This window comes from Asterias amurensis, chromosome 2 (assembly GCF_032118995.1).
Source record: "Asterias amurensis chromosome 2, ASM3211899v1".
Taxonomy (NCBI): Eukaryota; Metazoa; Echinodermata; class Asteroidea; order Forcipulatida; family Asteriidae; genus Asterias; species Asterias amurensis.
The window spans coordinates 24,399,378-24,416,186 of NC_092649.1; the positions used below are offsets into that span (position 1 = coordinate 24,399,378).

General features: G+C 41.7%; 1 protein-coding gene across 1 annotated transcript in view; it reads left to right on the plus strand.

The window, feature by feature from the left end:
- LOC139954316 (ATP-binding cassette sub-family C member 9-like) overlaps positions 1-14,282 on the plus strand; it is a 51,348-nt gene extending 37,066 nt beyond the window's left edge. The window contains exons 29-33 of the mRNA XM_071954067.1: positions 6,754-6,862; positions 7,619-7,722; positions 8,075-8,208; positions 9,981-10,043; positions 10,160-14,282. Coding sequence (XP_071810168.1) covers positions 6,754-6,862; positions 7,619-7,722; positions 8,075-8,208; positions 9,981-10,043; positions 10,160-10,300 — 551 coding nt within the window. The 3' untranslated portion in view covers positions 10,301-14,282. The remainder of the gene's footprint in view (positions 1-6,753; positions 6,863-7,618; positions 7,723-8,074; positions 8,209-9,980; positions 10,044-10,159) is intronic.
- The last annotated feature ends 2,527 nt before the right edge of the window (positions 14,283-16,809 follow it).

Below are 16,809 nucleotides of genomic sequence, written 5' to 3' on the forward strand. Positions count from 1 at the left end.
CAGCCGTCTTGGCGTCATCTTTGTGCTCTGTTTCCTCCTTTGCCTTTGCAGTCGTCCCAATCTTTGCAACAGTCTTGATTAATTCTCTGCGGGCTCTTTTCACTCCAGCCCTTTATTCATGAGTTCATCTCTCTTTGTTTACGTGTTTTTCCATCTTTTAAAAACTTCTTTTGCATCATCAAAGGCCTTGTATTTTCTCTTTATCTGTCCCCATATCTTGCCGGTGGCCGTCTTTCTCTGTGACTGCGACGCGCCTCGCAATTGTCTTGTTCCAGTCCCTCATCTTTCTCGAGGTTGTCCAACTGGTTTCTCTGCTGGCAAGGCTTCTCTTTATTTGTCTTCGCCGTCATCTCCATGGTTTCTTTATCTTGATGTCGATTGTCACGAGTATCTTGCCGTCGTTCTGTACCATTTTCATCTCCATCCACCGTTGCTGGAGTTCGTGCCCTTGCCGTGTCTTGATACCACGTTGGCGCATTCTCTCCAGTGTAAGGTTTCAGTCTGTTGTAGTGTACAATTCTTGGCTTTCCCTTCGCTCCTTTCTGAATTCGGTAGGTGACGTCACTCATACACGTTGTTACCACAAATGGTCCATCCCACGGTAATTGGAACTTGGGGCAATGACCTCGTTTTCGTTTTGGGTTGTACAGCCATACTATGTCTCCTTTGCTGTATCCCCCATGGTCTGCTTTGTGGTCATAGTGGCGTTTCTGTCTGTCACTTGCAATTTGAAGATGTTCTCGTGCGTATTGATGGACTTGCTCCATACATTCCTTGCGACGAGCGACATATTCAACTTGATTTTCTTGCTGGTCATCTTTCGGTCTCTCCATTAGTAAATCGACCGGCAGTATTGCCTCTCTTCCCATCATCATCTCATTGGGTGTGTAGCCGGTTGTTTCGTGATCAGCAGATCTATAAGCCATCATGACATATGGCAAATAAATATCCCAGTCTCTCTGGTTATTGTCTACAAACATGGCTAGCATCCCTTCAATAGTTCTGTTCGCCCTCTCTATCATCCCGTCCGATTGAGGATGCAGTGCCGATGTTCTTGTTTTATCAATGCCAAGTAGTTCACATATTTCTTTGAAAAGGTGAGACTCAAAGTTTCTCCCTTGATCTGTATGGAGCTGCATCGGGACGCCATATCTGCAGACGAACTGTTCAACAAAAACTGTTGCTATGGTAGCGGCTTCTTGATTCGGTATTGCATAGGCCTCGGTCCACTTGGTGAAGTAGTCACCTATAACCAGAATATATCGGTTGTCTCGATCAGTCTGGGGTAGTGGACCCAACACATCCATAGCTACTCTTTCCATGGGTACTCCTACGTTATTAGTTTTCATTTGGCCTCGGCGGGTCTTGTTTGGAGACTTTCTTGATGCACACTTGTCGCATGTTGAGACGATGAGATTCACATCTCGTTGCCATCTGTTCCAGTAATACCTGCTTCTGACTCTGCCCCTTGTCTTGTTTTGTCCAAGATGACCACATGTTTTGTCGCTATGTAATCTTGTTACAAGCGTCTTCCTTAAATTCTTTGGAAGAACAATCTGCCACTTGATGATATCGCCAGTCACGGTTTCCCATCGTCGGCATAGGACGCCGTCTCGAATGTGCAATCTTTCCCATTGTGCCCAGTAGCTCTTTACTTCTGCACTTTCAGGTGAAACATCAGCCCACCGTGGTCGCTCGGCTGAAGTTTCCTTCCATTGGAGTATCTTGCATACACTCTTGTCTTTTCTTTGTGCGTCTTTAAGTTCTTCTTCCGTTATAAACTGTTCCTTGTCGTTGTTTCTTTCACTTGTTTGCTCTTGAGCATTTGTCGTGACGATTCCACAAAATGGTTGATCAGCAATCTCTACAGATGCGCCATCAACAATTGGTCTTGTATTTTCACTTGTTGTTTTATGCTGTCGGGGCTTTCTCATGCTGTACTTTATTTCTTGTGCTGTGCTGTATTTCTCTGTCTTGTCACACTGTTTGCATTCATTGGCACAAGGTTTTCTTGACAGACCGTCAGCGTTCCCATGTTGCTTACCAGGACGATGTTGGATATCGAAATCATAGGCGCTCATAAGTTCCAACCATCTTGCCATCTGTCCTTCCGGGTTCTTGAAATTCATTAGCCACCGAAGTGCTCCGTGATCTGTCCGGATGAGAAATTTCCTGCCATACAAGTAGTGATGAAAATGTTTGGTGGACGCAACCACTGCGAGTAATTCCTTTCTTGTCACACAATATTGTCTCTCTGCTTTAGCCAAGGATCTGCTGTAGAATGCAATGACTTTCTCATTTCCATCTTGAACTTGTGATAACACTGCCCCTACTCCTTGATTACTTGCATCTGTGTCTAAGATGAAGGTTTCGTCACTTGAAGGGTACACCAGTATTGGAGTGGTTGTCAGATCCCTCTTGAGTCGTTGAAATGCATCTTCACATTCCTTTGTCCACACAAAATGAATTTGCGTCTTCTCTGTTAGGCGGTGCAGAGGTCTTGCAATTTCAGCAAAATTTCTGACGAATCGTCTGTAATATGAGCAAAGTCCTAGAAAGCTCCGAACTTCAGTCACTGTTCTGGGGGTGGGCCATTTATCAACTGCCTCTGTCTTGACCGGATCTGTCTGTATACCTTGACTTGAGACGACATGTCCCAAAAATGTCACGCTCTCCTGAAAGAGATGACACTTCTTTGGACTCAACTTAAGGCCAGCTGTCCTGAGTCGCGTCAGTACTTCTTGTAATCTTTGAAGGGCTGCTTGAAAATGATTTCCATAAACGATGACGTCATCAATGTAGAGTAAGCAGGTCTGCCATTGAAGTCCGGAGAGCACTCGTTCCATCAGGCGTTCAAAGGTTGCGGGCGCATTACATAAACCAAAGGGCATCACCTTGAATTCGAACAGCCCCTCTTTGGTAATGAAAGCAGTTTTCTCCTTATCTTTCTGTGCCATCTCCACTTGCCAGTACCCACTTGCCAAATCCAGCGTTGAGAACCACTGAGACCCGGATAGTGTGTCCAGTGAGTCGTCGATTCTTGGTAAAGGGTATGAGTCTTTGATGGTTGAGGCATTTAGTTTCCGGTAGTCCACACAAAATCTTGTCGATCCATCCTTTTTCTTGACTAAAACGATGGGCGAAGCCCAGGGGCTTGACGATGGTTCAATCACCCCTCGCTTTAACATCTTGTCGATTTCTTCTTTTGCTACATCTCTTTGATGTATTGGGAGTCTCCTGGATGGTTGTCTGATGGGCCGTGCCTCACCAGTATTTATCTTGTGCTTGACAATTGAAGTCTTTCCCAGATCACTTGAATCTTTTGCAAAAACATCTTGAAACGTCGTCAAGACTCTTGATAATTGCATCTTTTGACTTGGATTTAGCCTTTCACCACTGATCTTGAATAATTCGGTCAAGTGCTCTGGAATTTCTTGTTCCGACGCTTTCTTGTTCTCTTGTAATATAGTTACACGACGTCCCTCTTTTTCTTGCACGATTTCACCACTCTCTACGGGTTCACACGTGGCTAACACTGCACCCTGGTAGATTATTATAGCTTCATCTTTAAGATTGAGAACTCTGATCGGTACCAATTCTTGTTGGACATCAACCAAGGTTTTGGCAACCATGACCTCGTGATTTTTGACGAATCTCGGCTCAGGTTCAACAATGCCAAACTTCGAATTTCTATTTCTGGGTTTCAGCTTGCCAGGTAGCAATATCTCTTCTCCTGCTTTGATTGTAATAGTTCGGTCGGCTATCACTCGGGTGCACTTTTCAGCAGACGCCCGGTAAACATGACATTTTACTTGCTGTCCTCCAATCTGCATTTCGCCTCTTCCCAAATTCAGTGTACAGTCGTACGTTTCAAGGAAGTCGTAGCCCAGAATTCCCTCAGGCTCAATGTCAGCTAGGTATACGTCTTGACTTATTACTTTACTTTGTTCTTTAACTTGAAATTCTAGCTTGAGTCGTCCTTGTCCCAAACAAGAGGCGAGTTCTCCATTGGCCATGGCTACTTTTACGTTAGTCGAATCTAGTTTTGGTCTTGAACTTTCGGAAATCTTGTAATACATATCTGGGCGAATTATAGTCAAGCTTGCCCCAGTATCCACTAGAAAGTTTACTTGAACGCCTTCAACTCGAACTGTTACTTCTATGCCTTGATTAATTACTGCACGCTTTACTGATGGGGGTTTGCTTTCTTTTGGTCCGTCTGTCCTTAGTTTCCCAGCCGACCGTTGGACCTCGAAATCGGCTGCTGTCCGTTTCCCTGCTGTATTGCTTGTTGGCTCATATTATTGTTGTATCTGTAAGAATTCTGTCTTGAGTGCGGACACTCCCGTGCAAAATGGCCTAATTCATTGCAATTCCAACATGCAGGGGGTCCTCTATTGTTTCTTCCATCTTGCCTGTACTGGTTCTTTGCTTGGTTGCGTTGACCATATGCCGGTGATGACGTCACTTTATCGGTCTGGGTAAACCCAGCACCCTCTTTATGCCCACTGGTCATGTTCTTTAAAGCCTTGGTTAGAGCGCCAAGTTCATCAGACAGTGAAAGAATCTTGCCTTGTATGTCTTTCATTTCTTTACTTTGCTCCGATTCTTTGTCCTGTTCTGGTACGATAACTCTTGCCATTTTCCGAGTTACCCCACGCTGGCGATCAGCCGCCTGGAAAGCCTCTAGTTCCACTGCTATGCGGACTGCATCAGCCAGAGTTTCTGGTTTAGATTGGAAAACACGCCATCTTATCTCACCATCGGTCAGAGCGTCAATAAAATGTTCTTGAGATAAAGTTTCTTGTAAAACGTACGTAGCTGATGGGTACGCAAGCCGTGTGAGTCGTCTAATTGCTTGAGCCAACTCAGGCAATGTTTCTTCCCTCTTTCGTTGTCTGTTCTTTAACTGTACTCTAAATAATTCTTTCTGGTTATTTGAGCCGAACCTGTTGTTCAAGGCGGTTACCAACGCTGTGTAGTCATGACGACTGTCATCATCCAAGTCACCCAAAACGCACTGTGCTGAACCTCTTAAATTGGCTGCGAGATACATAGCCTTTACTTTGTCACTCCAGCCATTCATTTCAGAAAGCATTTCAAATTGAACAGCATAGTCGTTCCAACAACTGGATCCGTCGTAGCTTGTAGGTTTTATCTTCATTTTTGCACCACAACCTCCGTGTTCTTGATTTCTTGTTTTCATGTTTTCTTGGTTGGGCCTTGTTTCTTGATCGGGTCTTGTTTTCTTGATTGGGTCTTGCAACTGTGCTCTGTATTCTTTTAATCGTTCTCTTTCTTCATTTGCGCAATCCAACTCTCTCTGAAGAATTTCACATTCTGCCCTCATTTTGTCTAGAACTGCTTGTCCCTGTTTGATTACTTTCTTTTCCGGAGAATTATCACTTGAAGTTGACTCTGATAATCTTGAATCACCGCTCTCTGTAATCTTTATTTCATCACTAGAACTTGCCGTGGAAATATTACTTTCATCTTCCCCAGAAACTTCACCTAAAAAGGATTCGTTCTGGATCTCTTGTTGTACTGGACTTTCCATCTTTATAAATTTCTCCTTTCGTCACTTTTAAACTCTTTAATTCTCTTTTCTTGATTCGAAGTTCTTTAATTCACCAGTCTTGAGATCCCACACCGCTGCCACCAAAATGTAACGATTCCGGGGTGGGGTATGGTTCTTATGAATTTAACCAAGCCGCCACTCTGGAATCTGAAGAAGTCACAGGGGAAGGATGAAATATAATATTGGGGGGATTGTCCTTAAACTCTACTGATGAGGCACATTGAAATAAATCAGTGTTTCAAACAGAGGGTTGACATTAACCGCAAGGAACTACACAATGTGTATTTTATTCAATCATGTTCAATCACAAAATGTACATAGCGCCCTCTCTTGATTTAAACGGTATTAACTTAAGGGATTCTGTAATCAATCAGTTCGCTGGTTCATTATTCGCACGCAGCAGTACTTGGTAGCGTGGCTGCTCGTGTAGTAACTATCTACTGAGAATCGCCAATGAATAAAGTGAGTAGCATCATTTTGCGTGTGTGTGTGTCCTGAAATGGTCTTGAGTTCTTGAGGTCTTGAATGGTCTTGAGGTCTTGAGGTCTTGAGGTCTTGAGGTCTTGAGTGGCGATCTCGAGTCTGGAAGCGACTGAGCCCCGATCTCTGGTTTTCGTCCCCTTTTATGGCCTAGCAGACGTACGCGCTGCACTAAGCCAGAGAACCGATTGGTTAATTATAAGCGTTAAGAAAACAAATGTTAACACCTTTGGTAGCGTGCGCGCTAGCAGTTTGTAAGCGTAAAGCGCACGCGAACGCACAGCCCAATACGCACAACCAAATGTGTGAACACTAAATTTAGCTGAAGTTAAACTTACAATAATGGTGAATTAGCAAGACATTATAAATAAAGAGATAGCATTTAAGTTGTCTCAACAACTCTATAATTAATTCTAAAACGCAAGGCAGTTTTCGCCACAATAGTTTGCCTTTAGAGAGGCAAAGACATTTTTTGAATGTTTGTAAATATAGCCATTTACAGTAATAGATTTTAAAGTCGCAAAGGAACAAGCCTGATTCAGCTCTCACCTTAATTTATTTTATTTTATTTGTCAAATAACATGTTTTCCATGTTATTTCATGTCGGGAAACTGTGCATCATGTAAGGAATGGCGGACATGATGTTCTTTTTACTTGAGTCCAATGTCGGTTATTTATTTTCTCGTTGTTTACAGGAAGAATCTTAATTGATAATGTTGATATAGCGACATTGCCCTTGGATTATCTTCGACAGCGTCTGTCCATCATACCACAGGATCCTATACTGTTTACTGGTACAATCAGGTATGTGGAATCGACAACAGCCTAATATTTGTCTTGCAGTCACTTTAAAAGGAGAAAATTAAGAATTGTAATCAAAATCATAATTCATAAATACCTAAGACAGTTTATCCATTCTGATTGGTCGAGAGGGCATCATGTGGGGGTGATTGAACGGATGATATAACACCTGTAAAAAGTGTTGAAACATGGGCGTGATACGCGAGCTTGCACCTGTGCTTATAAGACAGTTTCTTCATTCCTATTGGTCGAGAGCAACTGCTGGAACAGTTGTGCCACATCACGCGATACGCGCGACGCGCACAGCATTCCCTTATAAGGAGTTGTTTACCCGAGGACCTTACCATTTCATAGCTGGAGGGGTGTTGTGTTGAAAGAAATCATTGAACAATTAGAATGTTTGCATTTATTTTACTTTTTGACCAAAAAGTGTTGATGTTTTGGACCTAAAAGGTATTTATGAAAGGGAATCAAAGTGTATTGAATCAGTTTTCAACTAGTGGTTTAAACCCGCCGAGGCCTGGGTCTCTTCACCACACATTGATTCCCTTATTATTATAAGCCAGTGTTTTTATAGCACTTTATAGATTAAGAAGATCGTTGTTGCACTCTGCGACACACTCAAAGCAATATGCGTGCCCAATGAAACCAATGAGTTATAAAGTCCTTGTTCCTCATAATTAGGACAGACCAGTGTAAGATAATGTCGGCACCCAAGACATTTATTAATGGTTGATCTGCCTGTCTCTTGTCATCAAGGTTCAATCTTGACCCCTTTGGAAAATGCAGTGAAGAAGACCTCTGGAACTCACTGGAGATTGCACAATTGAAAGCAACGGTCACTGGCCTAGATGCTGGTTTAGGTAAAGTACTAACTTTCCATGATCAATGGAGCTAATTCATTTAGTATACCAAGCAACGCGCACAGCAATCTCCTTGTAAGGAGTTGTTTACCCGAGAACCATACCATTTCATAGCTGGAGGGGTGTTGTGTTGAAAGAAGTCACTGAACAATTATAATTTTTGTATCTATTTTACTTTTTGACCTAAAAGTGTTGATGGTTTTGGACCGAAAACGTATTTATGAATGGGAATCAAAGTGTGTTGAATCGGTTTTCAACTAGTGGTTTAAACCCGCCAGGGCCTGGTTCTTCGTCTCGGTAAAAATTATCAATTGATTCCCTTATTTATCGTTGTTGTTATTTTCATTTGTAGATTCCTTGGTATCAGAAGGAGGTGATAATTTCAGCATGGGTCAGCGGCAGTTGTTCTGTTTGGCTCGTGCCTTCCTCAGGAAGTCTCGTATTCTCATCCTGGATGAAGCCACTGCATCTATTGACATGGAGACGGTGAGCTCAAACAAAACCTTTAAAAAATTTGTTTTAAAATGAAATAAGTTTGTAAAAGATTCACAATCCTGTCAGTGAGTTATTAAGCCATAAGCCTTTTTGAGGTATGGCGGACAAGATAGGAGTGTACTCTTTGGTTTGGGTGTATACACACAAATTTACCCAGACCTTAAAGTGTTGTGGCATTGTGTCCGTCATATCTCTAAAAGGCTTATGGCACCCAATACCCTTGGGTGATAGATGAAAAAATGAACAGTCTTGCAATGAATGTCGGCCCTTATACTCGATCAAATGTTAAACCTTTTTTGCTGAAGGCCAAATATTATGTCAGGGCCTATTTTGAATAATGCTGCTTAAGCAGGAAATATAGCTTAACATGGTTCTGCTTAGCATAAAGGAGGAGGAAACCAGTCATGAAATGTAAAAGTGCTATTGTATTTTGGTTGGTAACCTTATTCTGGTGTATTTTTTTTATTTTTATGCTAGCTTCTTTGTGCTTAAGCAGCTCTATGAAATTGTGCCCTGGTCAGCTCAGTGGGTGTGGCCATGGTGACCAAATGTTATTTAACACTCTGTATTTATAGGGCCTATTTTGTTGATAAAACATGCTGTGCAAGTGTGGTTGTCAACAGATTAGTCTGCATGATGCAGCACTGATTGCCATGTGCAATAGGCCTGGGCGAATTAGGTTTTCCTATCCGTAACCGCGAATGCCTTTTTTTTCTTAACCGCATATCCGCAATGGGCGCGAATACCTTTTTATAAACCGGATAGTTTTGTAATTACAACCAAGTAACCGGATATTCTTTAATATCTGAATATCCGCAGACGTCGGGCGACAACTGATAGGAATGTTTTGTCTGAACCCTTATGAAACTTCTATTAAGGACAGCATAAAACAGCATAATTTAAGAATTTAACTATGCTCACCTCCGTGAAGAGTTAAAACAATGACATTTCTGACGTAATTTGTTCAAAGATTACGAAAGTTTTCCTTCACGTGGAGTCAATCACGATCAAAAGAAAAAGCAAATCGCCATCTTTAAATTAGATCCGGTTATTTTTATGAATGAACCGAGTGACACTGTCTAAAACTGATATCAATCTGCCCATAAGATCTCATTCACAAACGAACAGCGCCCTCTAGCGGCAAAAAATAAATAAAATTTCTGAATACAAAAATGTCACTATTCGCCCAGCACTGATGTGCAATAATATGACTTGTGTCATTGAGTAGTTTGTTATCCGGCAAAGCCGAAGGGGCATATAGTGTTTGCCTTGTCTGTATATGTGTGTGTGCAATCATTGTCTGGGTGATTACTCAAGATTATTTTTGCATATCAAATCTAGACTTGGTGTGTGGATTGGTCTGGGGTGAAATGTCAAAGTCATCATGATTTTAAACATAAGGGATGTCTGGCAAGTGATAACGGAGGGAGAATGGGATTAATCTCATGTTTGTTTTCATACAATAATAATGACACGGGTGTGATATTTGACTATGTTCTTTATGTCAGAAATAATCCAATCTAAAAACCTGTTCAGCTTGCTCTTTTTTACAGCAGTTGATTTTATGTGAAAATATTGATATGTGATAGAGTATATGAGCTGCATAATATTTTGCCTTCCACTTCTAGGAAATGCCGAAAGGCCACACGTTTTGTTAGACACAAGATGCCTTCGAAATGAGCTTAAGCCATATAACCACTAATGTTACCTGGTGCTGCCTACAATTTTTAAAACCCTTGTGTGGTTTATACAATTATTCACAGGACAACATCGTGCAAAGAGTCATATCTGAAGAGTTCTCTGATCGGACAATTTTTGTCATAGCGGTGAGTACCTCCATTTAACTTCATGAATTTTGTATTATTACTAAATTTGAAAGTTTACAAGGGATTCTGTTTTTTTTGGGTTCTCTGCTAACTTTGTTCATGCTTTATTCTTGCAGCATCGAGTGACAACCATACTAAATGCAGATGGCATTCTAGTGTTAAATAATGGAGCAATTGTCGAGTATGATACGCCTCAGAACCTGCTGGCAAGAGAGGGCGGTCTGTTTGCATCGTTTGTTGAAAGCGCTCATCACTAAGCATTGAACCAATCACCAAAACCTGCTGGCAAGACATGGTGGTCTGTTTGGTTTGGATCCTTTGTGGAAAGCGCTCATCACTAACAGGAGTTGGACCTATCACCAAAACCTGTTGGCAAGAGAGGGCGATCTGTTTGCATTCTTGATAGTTTTGTTCAGTGGTACCTATAGCCTTGCTCAAGGCAGTCGAATTATTCACTCTGAAAAAAGACCGCCGCTGTATAAAAACCCACCCGTATTCACTGTGCATAACATCGCACGACCACTGCCCCCCCGTACACTATCCGCATGCGGAGGCTGTCAGGCCGACAGCCTTGTAGGGTCTGTGTTGAAGCCACTGACCTCATTACTATAATAAGCGAACAGTTCCCATGGTCAGCTCATTACCATAATGCCCGCGAAAGACGAGACATGTTTACATCACACACGAGCATGATAGGGTCCAAAGGTCGTGATAAGGGAAGTGCGTGATTGGACGTCAAAATGAATAATTCATTTGCCTCACATCCTGTGTTGTCTGATAGGTCTGACGAAAGATATACATATTCATGGCTGCATACTAGCATATCCGAGAGCCCCCCCCCCTAATTTTTTCCACTAGTGGAATTTTTTCAATACAACACATTAAACCCGGAAGATACAGACCCGACAAGGCTGTTGGCCTGACGGCCTCCGCATGCGGTTAGTGGTACGGGTGCGATGACTTGTGTGAGCAGTATTCGTACGATGTGACAGTGTGTATTAGGGTGGGTCAGGCGGTGTGATCGCACACACCACAAACGGGATACGGGTGGGTTTACAGCGGCGTCTTTTCGGAGCGAATAATGCGACTGCCTTGAGCAAGGCTATGGTACCTAAAGAATAATAATTGTTAAATCCAATTGCATTTCTTTGTAAGTTTTGCCATAAAAATTTTGTTTTTCTTATTTATAATTTTATGTGTATTGAACGGGTCTTGAAATACTAGTTTAAGTACATCTTGCTAATGTGTGTGCTCAATGAAGTGTGTGCTTAACGAAGGGTGTGCTTAATTTCCTTTTAGGTTTTTATAGTTAAAATATTAGCTAGCTGCATGGAAATTTTTTTAAATGTTAACAAAGCCTAGTTAGTTTGAAGGCTAGCTAGTGTGAAGATGGAAGACTGGGATTAAAACTAGTGTGAAGACTGGACTACTGACAGTCTTCTGACGATGACTAGAGCAGGCTAGTTGAAACATTGAGACCAATGAGAGACTTTTGAGACGCTGGTGGCATCAAACATAACGGTCCTTTTTTTGCGGCTCTGTGTGAGGCCGCACATGCTCAGTATTGCCCGCGAAGGTCTGAGCCTTGTCAATACTGGCGTGAACTATGAAAAAGGGTCGTCTAAAAGTCTTCAATTAGGAACTCACTCTGCGCAATGGAGTTAATAAGCAGAAGTCCCCTTGATCCACTAAGCAAAAGAAGTAGTCCAGGCTGATTTGTTTACTTCCTCCCATGTAGTTGTTATTTATGCTAAACAGTTCTTCACATAGTATCTAGAATTCATAAAATCTACTCAGCAGCAGTAGAATAAATAGCAATACAAATTCGCAGAAACAAATCTATACAGTAAAGTGTATAGACTATGTGACCTATGTTTACATTAAAACCCTCTGTTGACAAAACACTGTACACGTCATGTTTCAGCGTGCAAAAAGGTACGTAGTCATGGTAAGATTGTGTGTACTTTCTAGGTGGCTGCCAAACAAAGGTTTTGCCCTGCGGCATGCGCGTGAATCATGTTATGGCTTTCGAGTGACGTCAGAGGTCACATCGTCTGTACACATTGTGTTAACGCAAAGTAGATTATACAAGACTGGACTCATTTTAGTGTAGAACTGGGATCAATTGAATTGTGAAGACTGTTTACTTTATCGCTCAGGATAATAGAGGCCTCAGGGAGTTTAAAACATTTTACTCAAAATAATTATTGGCAAAAAACCTTTCTTGGTGACAGGTAATGTGGAGAGGTGATGGTATAAAACACTGTGAGAAACGGCTCCCTCTATAATTGCCATAGTTTTCGAGAAAGAAGTAATTTTCCACGAATTTGGTTTCGAGACCTCAGATTTAGAACTTGAGGTCTCGAAATCAACCATCTAAATGCACACAACTTCGTGTGACAAGGGTTATTTTTCTTTTATTATTATCTCGCAACTTCGATGACCGATTAAGCTCAAAATTTCACAGGTTTATCATTTTATGCATATGTTGAGATACACCAACTGTGAAGGCTAGTCTTTAACATTTACCAATAGTGTCCAGTGTCTTTAAGGGTACATGTACGTCGTGTCATTCAAAAGGTTTGTATCCCAATTTCGTAAAAAAAGGTTGCACAAAAAGACGCATCTAGGTGCATACTTATTTTGTGTGAATATCCTGGCTGCGACATACAAAGTTTCAACAATTTGACACCCAAGCGTAACGTAAGTGTTGCATATACAGTATTAGGTAACCTTTTTTATCCCATTGTGGTTTAATGGGAAGTATGTCAAAGGTGACAATAGTGTTATTTTAAAAAATTGCGTTATACTTGTCTATAAAGTTGCAAGGGATTAATGAAATACAGTTTGTGTATGGATACCGCTGTTGCGCACAGATGCCTAAAAAAGGCTTCATGCCAGAAGTCTTTTTAATATTTGAGTGAGAAATTACCTCTTTTTCAAATACTATGTTACTTCAGAGGGTGCCGTTTCTCACAATGTTTCATACTATCATCATCTCTCCATTGCTCGTTACCAAGTAGTTACCTCAGGCCGACAGGCCATTGTCCTCATCTGATTGCCAGTTAATATATCTTTATATTTATTGTAATGAACCATATATATTTATTAGTTTCTAAATTTACACAGTAATAAGATTTTCCTATTTGGGCGTCATGTACAATTAATTATCTTCCATTCATAAATACCTCAGACAGTTTCACTACTCTTATTGGTGGGAGTGTTTAAACGGTTGATAATGACCAGCTGGAGCTGTTTGTAACTGGTTGTTTTCGGATACGTTTATAGATGCATAAAAATACATGCACGAATGCATAACTGAAAACTGTCTAAGTCACAAAAATGCAACACACGTACAGAGCTCAAGGATGTCGGAAAACGGGCATTCATGAATGGGAATGAAAGAGTAGTGACTCGTTCCTAAACTGCCGTTTCAAACCTTTGGCTCGGGCCTTTATCCCACGGTTGCAACCCTGCAGGTTTTAAACGGCAGTATAAGAACTTGTCGCTACCCTTTTATTCCCTTATTTATTTTATTTTTTTGGCAATCATGCTATTGATTGAATATCACAAGTTTTCTTTCATTATGTTGTTCTTAGAAACTTAAGGATGAAAGAGAAGATACCTTTTCTTTTAAGTGTTTGATGAAGTGTTGCAATTATTGTTTATTACTATATCTACCTCTTAACTTGTTTCTATGAACTTGTACTTGAAATGGGAAGGCATTATGTTACAGAGTGCAATGATTGAGACTGATATATGCATAAATATATTATCAACAGTCCTTTATTTATGATACATGTATAAAAATGGTTGGTACATATTTATTTGGTACATCCAGAATCTTTAGAAAATGTTGGTAGTGACTAGTTTTTGGCAGGTTAGACTAATTGCAGAAATTATTGGTCTTCCTCAAAGTGCTAAAACATATTATACATTGAATATTTCACTACTTAGATCTTCATATAATAGGGAAACTATTAAAAGTGAAATGGTTCAGCAGGAAATGCTGTAAGTTTAATTAGGATTTGAAATTTTACATAGTGGAAGTATAGAGAGATTTGTGGTAGCACCATGTTAATATCTCTATTTGAGTAGTGTTTGAATTAGTGAGTCATTAACCACCGGTTCTTTTCAGAACCCACACAACTCAAAAGAGTCAATCACATGGTGTGAACACAAACCTTTCCTAGTTGTAAGTTTGTTTTCGCTGGAAAGTGCATTTGGATGGGATAATTTGCTGTTGGTATAACATAAAGGAAAGATCTCATCTACAGATTTCGTGCTATAGTCTTGTGTACTTGTCAATTTTGCCCGAAAATGTTTACTTGCATGTATAGCCTTGTGTACTTATCAATTTTGCCTGAAAACGTTTGAGGCTTGTATACTTAAAGCCTTGTGTTCTGATCAAATTTTGCCTGAAAATGTGTACAAGGCTATATGCCTTTTTGAGGTATGGCGGCCGTGATAGTAGTGCATGTTTGGTTTGGGCATATACAGACAAATTTACCCCAACCTTATAGTGTTGTGGCATTGTGTCTGCCATATCTCAAAAAAGTTTATAGTCTTGTGTACTTATAGCCATGTGTACTTGTTCACTATGGTGAAGCCGTATCTGAATTGCAGGCAATGGTTACAAAGGTTGCTATAAAGGGCATTGCTAAGGAAGTTTCTATAACTTCAATGCATGATGACGCAGTGATCAAGCCGTAGCGATCCAGCCGCAGTGATCAAGCCGCAGCGATCAAGCCGCAGTGATCAAGCCGTAGCGATCCAGCCGCAGTGATCAAGCCGTAGCGATGAAGCCGCAGTGATCAAGCCGTAGCGATCCAGCCGCAGTGATCAAGCCGAAGTGATCAAGCCGAAGTGATCAAGCCGCAGTGATCAAGCCGCAGCGATCAAGCCGCAGTGATCAAGCCGAAGTGATCAAGCCGCAGTGAACAAGCCGCAGCGATCAAGCCGCAGTGATCAAGCTGCAGCGATCAAGCCGCAGCGATCAAGCCGCAGTGACCAAGCCCAAGCGATCCAGCCGCAGTGATCAAGCCGCAGCGATCAAGCCGCAGTGATCAAGCCGAAGTGATCAAGCCGCAGTGATCAAGCCGCAGCGATCAAGCCGCAGTGATCAAGCTGCAGCGATCAAGCCGCAGTGATCAAGCCGAAGCGATCCAGCCGCAGTGATCAAGCCGCAGCGATCAAGCCGCAGTGATCAAGCCGAAGTGATCAAGCCGCAGTGATCAAGCCGCATTGTCCAGGCCGTAGTGATCAAGCCGCTGTGACCAGGCTGCTGTGATCAAGCCGCTTTGACCAGGCCGCAGTGATCAAGCCGCAGTGATCAAGCCGTAGCCATAGCTGTATCCGCCAATGGGAACACGACCTTAAAGGTATGTGAGTATTGGCAATATATTTCCTTAGACATTTTACACAAATGTAGAGTTATGGTTTACCGGTACTTAACCTTTATTGTCTCCTACTTACTCAGATTGGAGTAACACAGAAAGACAGGATGAGCAATGAGGATATTACCAAGACGATCAAATTAAAGAAGTGGAGATGGGCAGGCCACCTAGCAAGGAGGCATGACAACAAGTGGGTTGCAAAACAACCAACTGGACTCCAAGAATCTGGACAAGTGAAAGAGGGGGATAAGATAGAAGATGACCTAAATACACACAGGGCCATTGATTTGCAACAGACAGCGCAGGATAGAGTGAGATGCAAGAGCCGCAGAAAATGGAATCAGGGTAACCACCGGACTCATCATGGATGGAGTTGTAGGATTGAGAAACTTGTGCAGCGGTCAGACAGCGGGGTGCACGCCCATGGAATACATCCAGAATCCTGTCTACTATGGCTTTGATCACCAAAGTTTTATGGATACACTGAAGGGGTTGGCATGAAGGATGGGAGCACCCTGCAAGTTCCTGTGAGTTCCTTGATATAGTAGCATGGGGGGGGGGGGGGGGTACAGCTTCAAGCCTCTCATAGAACTGCTTAAGCAGGACATATTGCTAAACAATTTTCTGCTTTTAGCAAAAATGAGCAGGACACCAGTCACAAGTTGTACTTGTTTGTGCTGATATTTATTTTTGCACTTTCGTCAGGCCTTTTGAATTCATTACCCCATTACTCGTTACTCATAACTTAAGTGGTGTGTCACTGCTCGCACTCTCTACGAGTGACGCGCACACTAATACGCACATTTTTAGAGAGATAATAACCCATTATAACAAATATGTGACTTTTAGTAACGCATTTTTGTATTTATTTTACCCTCTGTACATATGAGTATAGACACTTTTTCAAGTTTTACAATTGGCACCTCTCATAGCCAGAGTGACTTTATGGCAGGTATGCCTTTTTTGGTTATTTCACTTTCTGTATACATGAGTATAGACTCTTCAAAAAGATTGCCAAATGGCACCCCTCATAGTCAAAGTGAATTTTATGAAACGCCTTGTTGTATTCTTTTAACTCTCCGCACATGGTGTATACTCATGAAGGTGGCAATACTTATACTTTAGTCAACATTTTTGGCTTCTGGCTTTAGGTCTGTTAACCGACTCAAACTTTAGCACAGTGGTAACAGTTTGGCTGAGAATTCTGGTCAAATTTTTACTCAAACTCATTGTTAAAAATCACCTGCATTCAAACTGTGTATGCGCAAGAACTAGTACCTTTCCCCCATTGGTCATGTAGACAATTGAGTATTGACTCTTCATGAAGGTTGTCAATTGGCCACCCCGCCCCCTCCCCAGCCCCTCCCCCC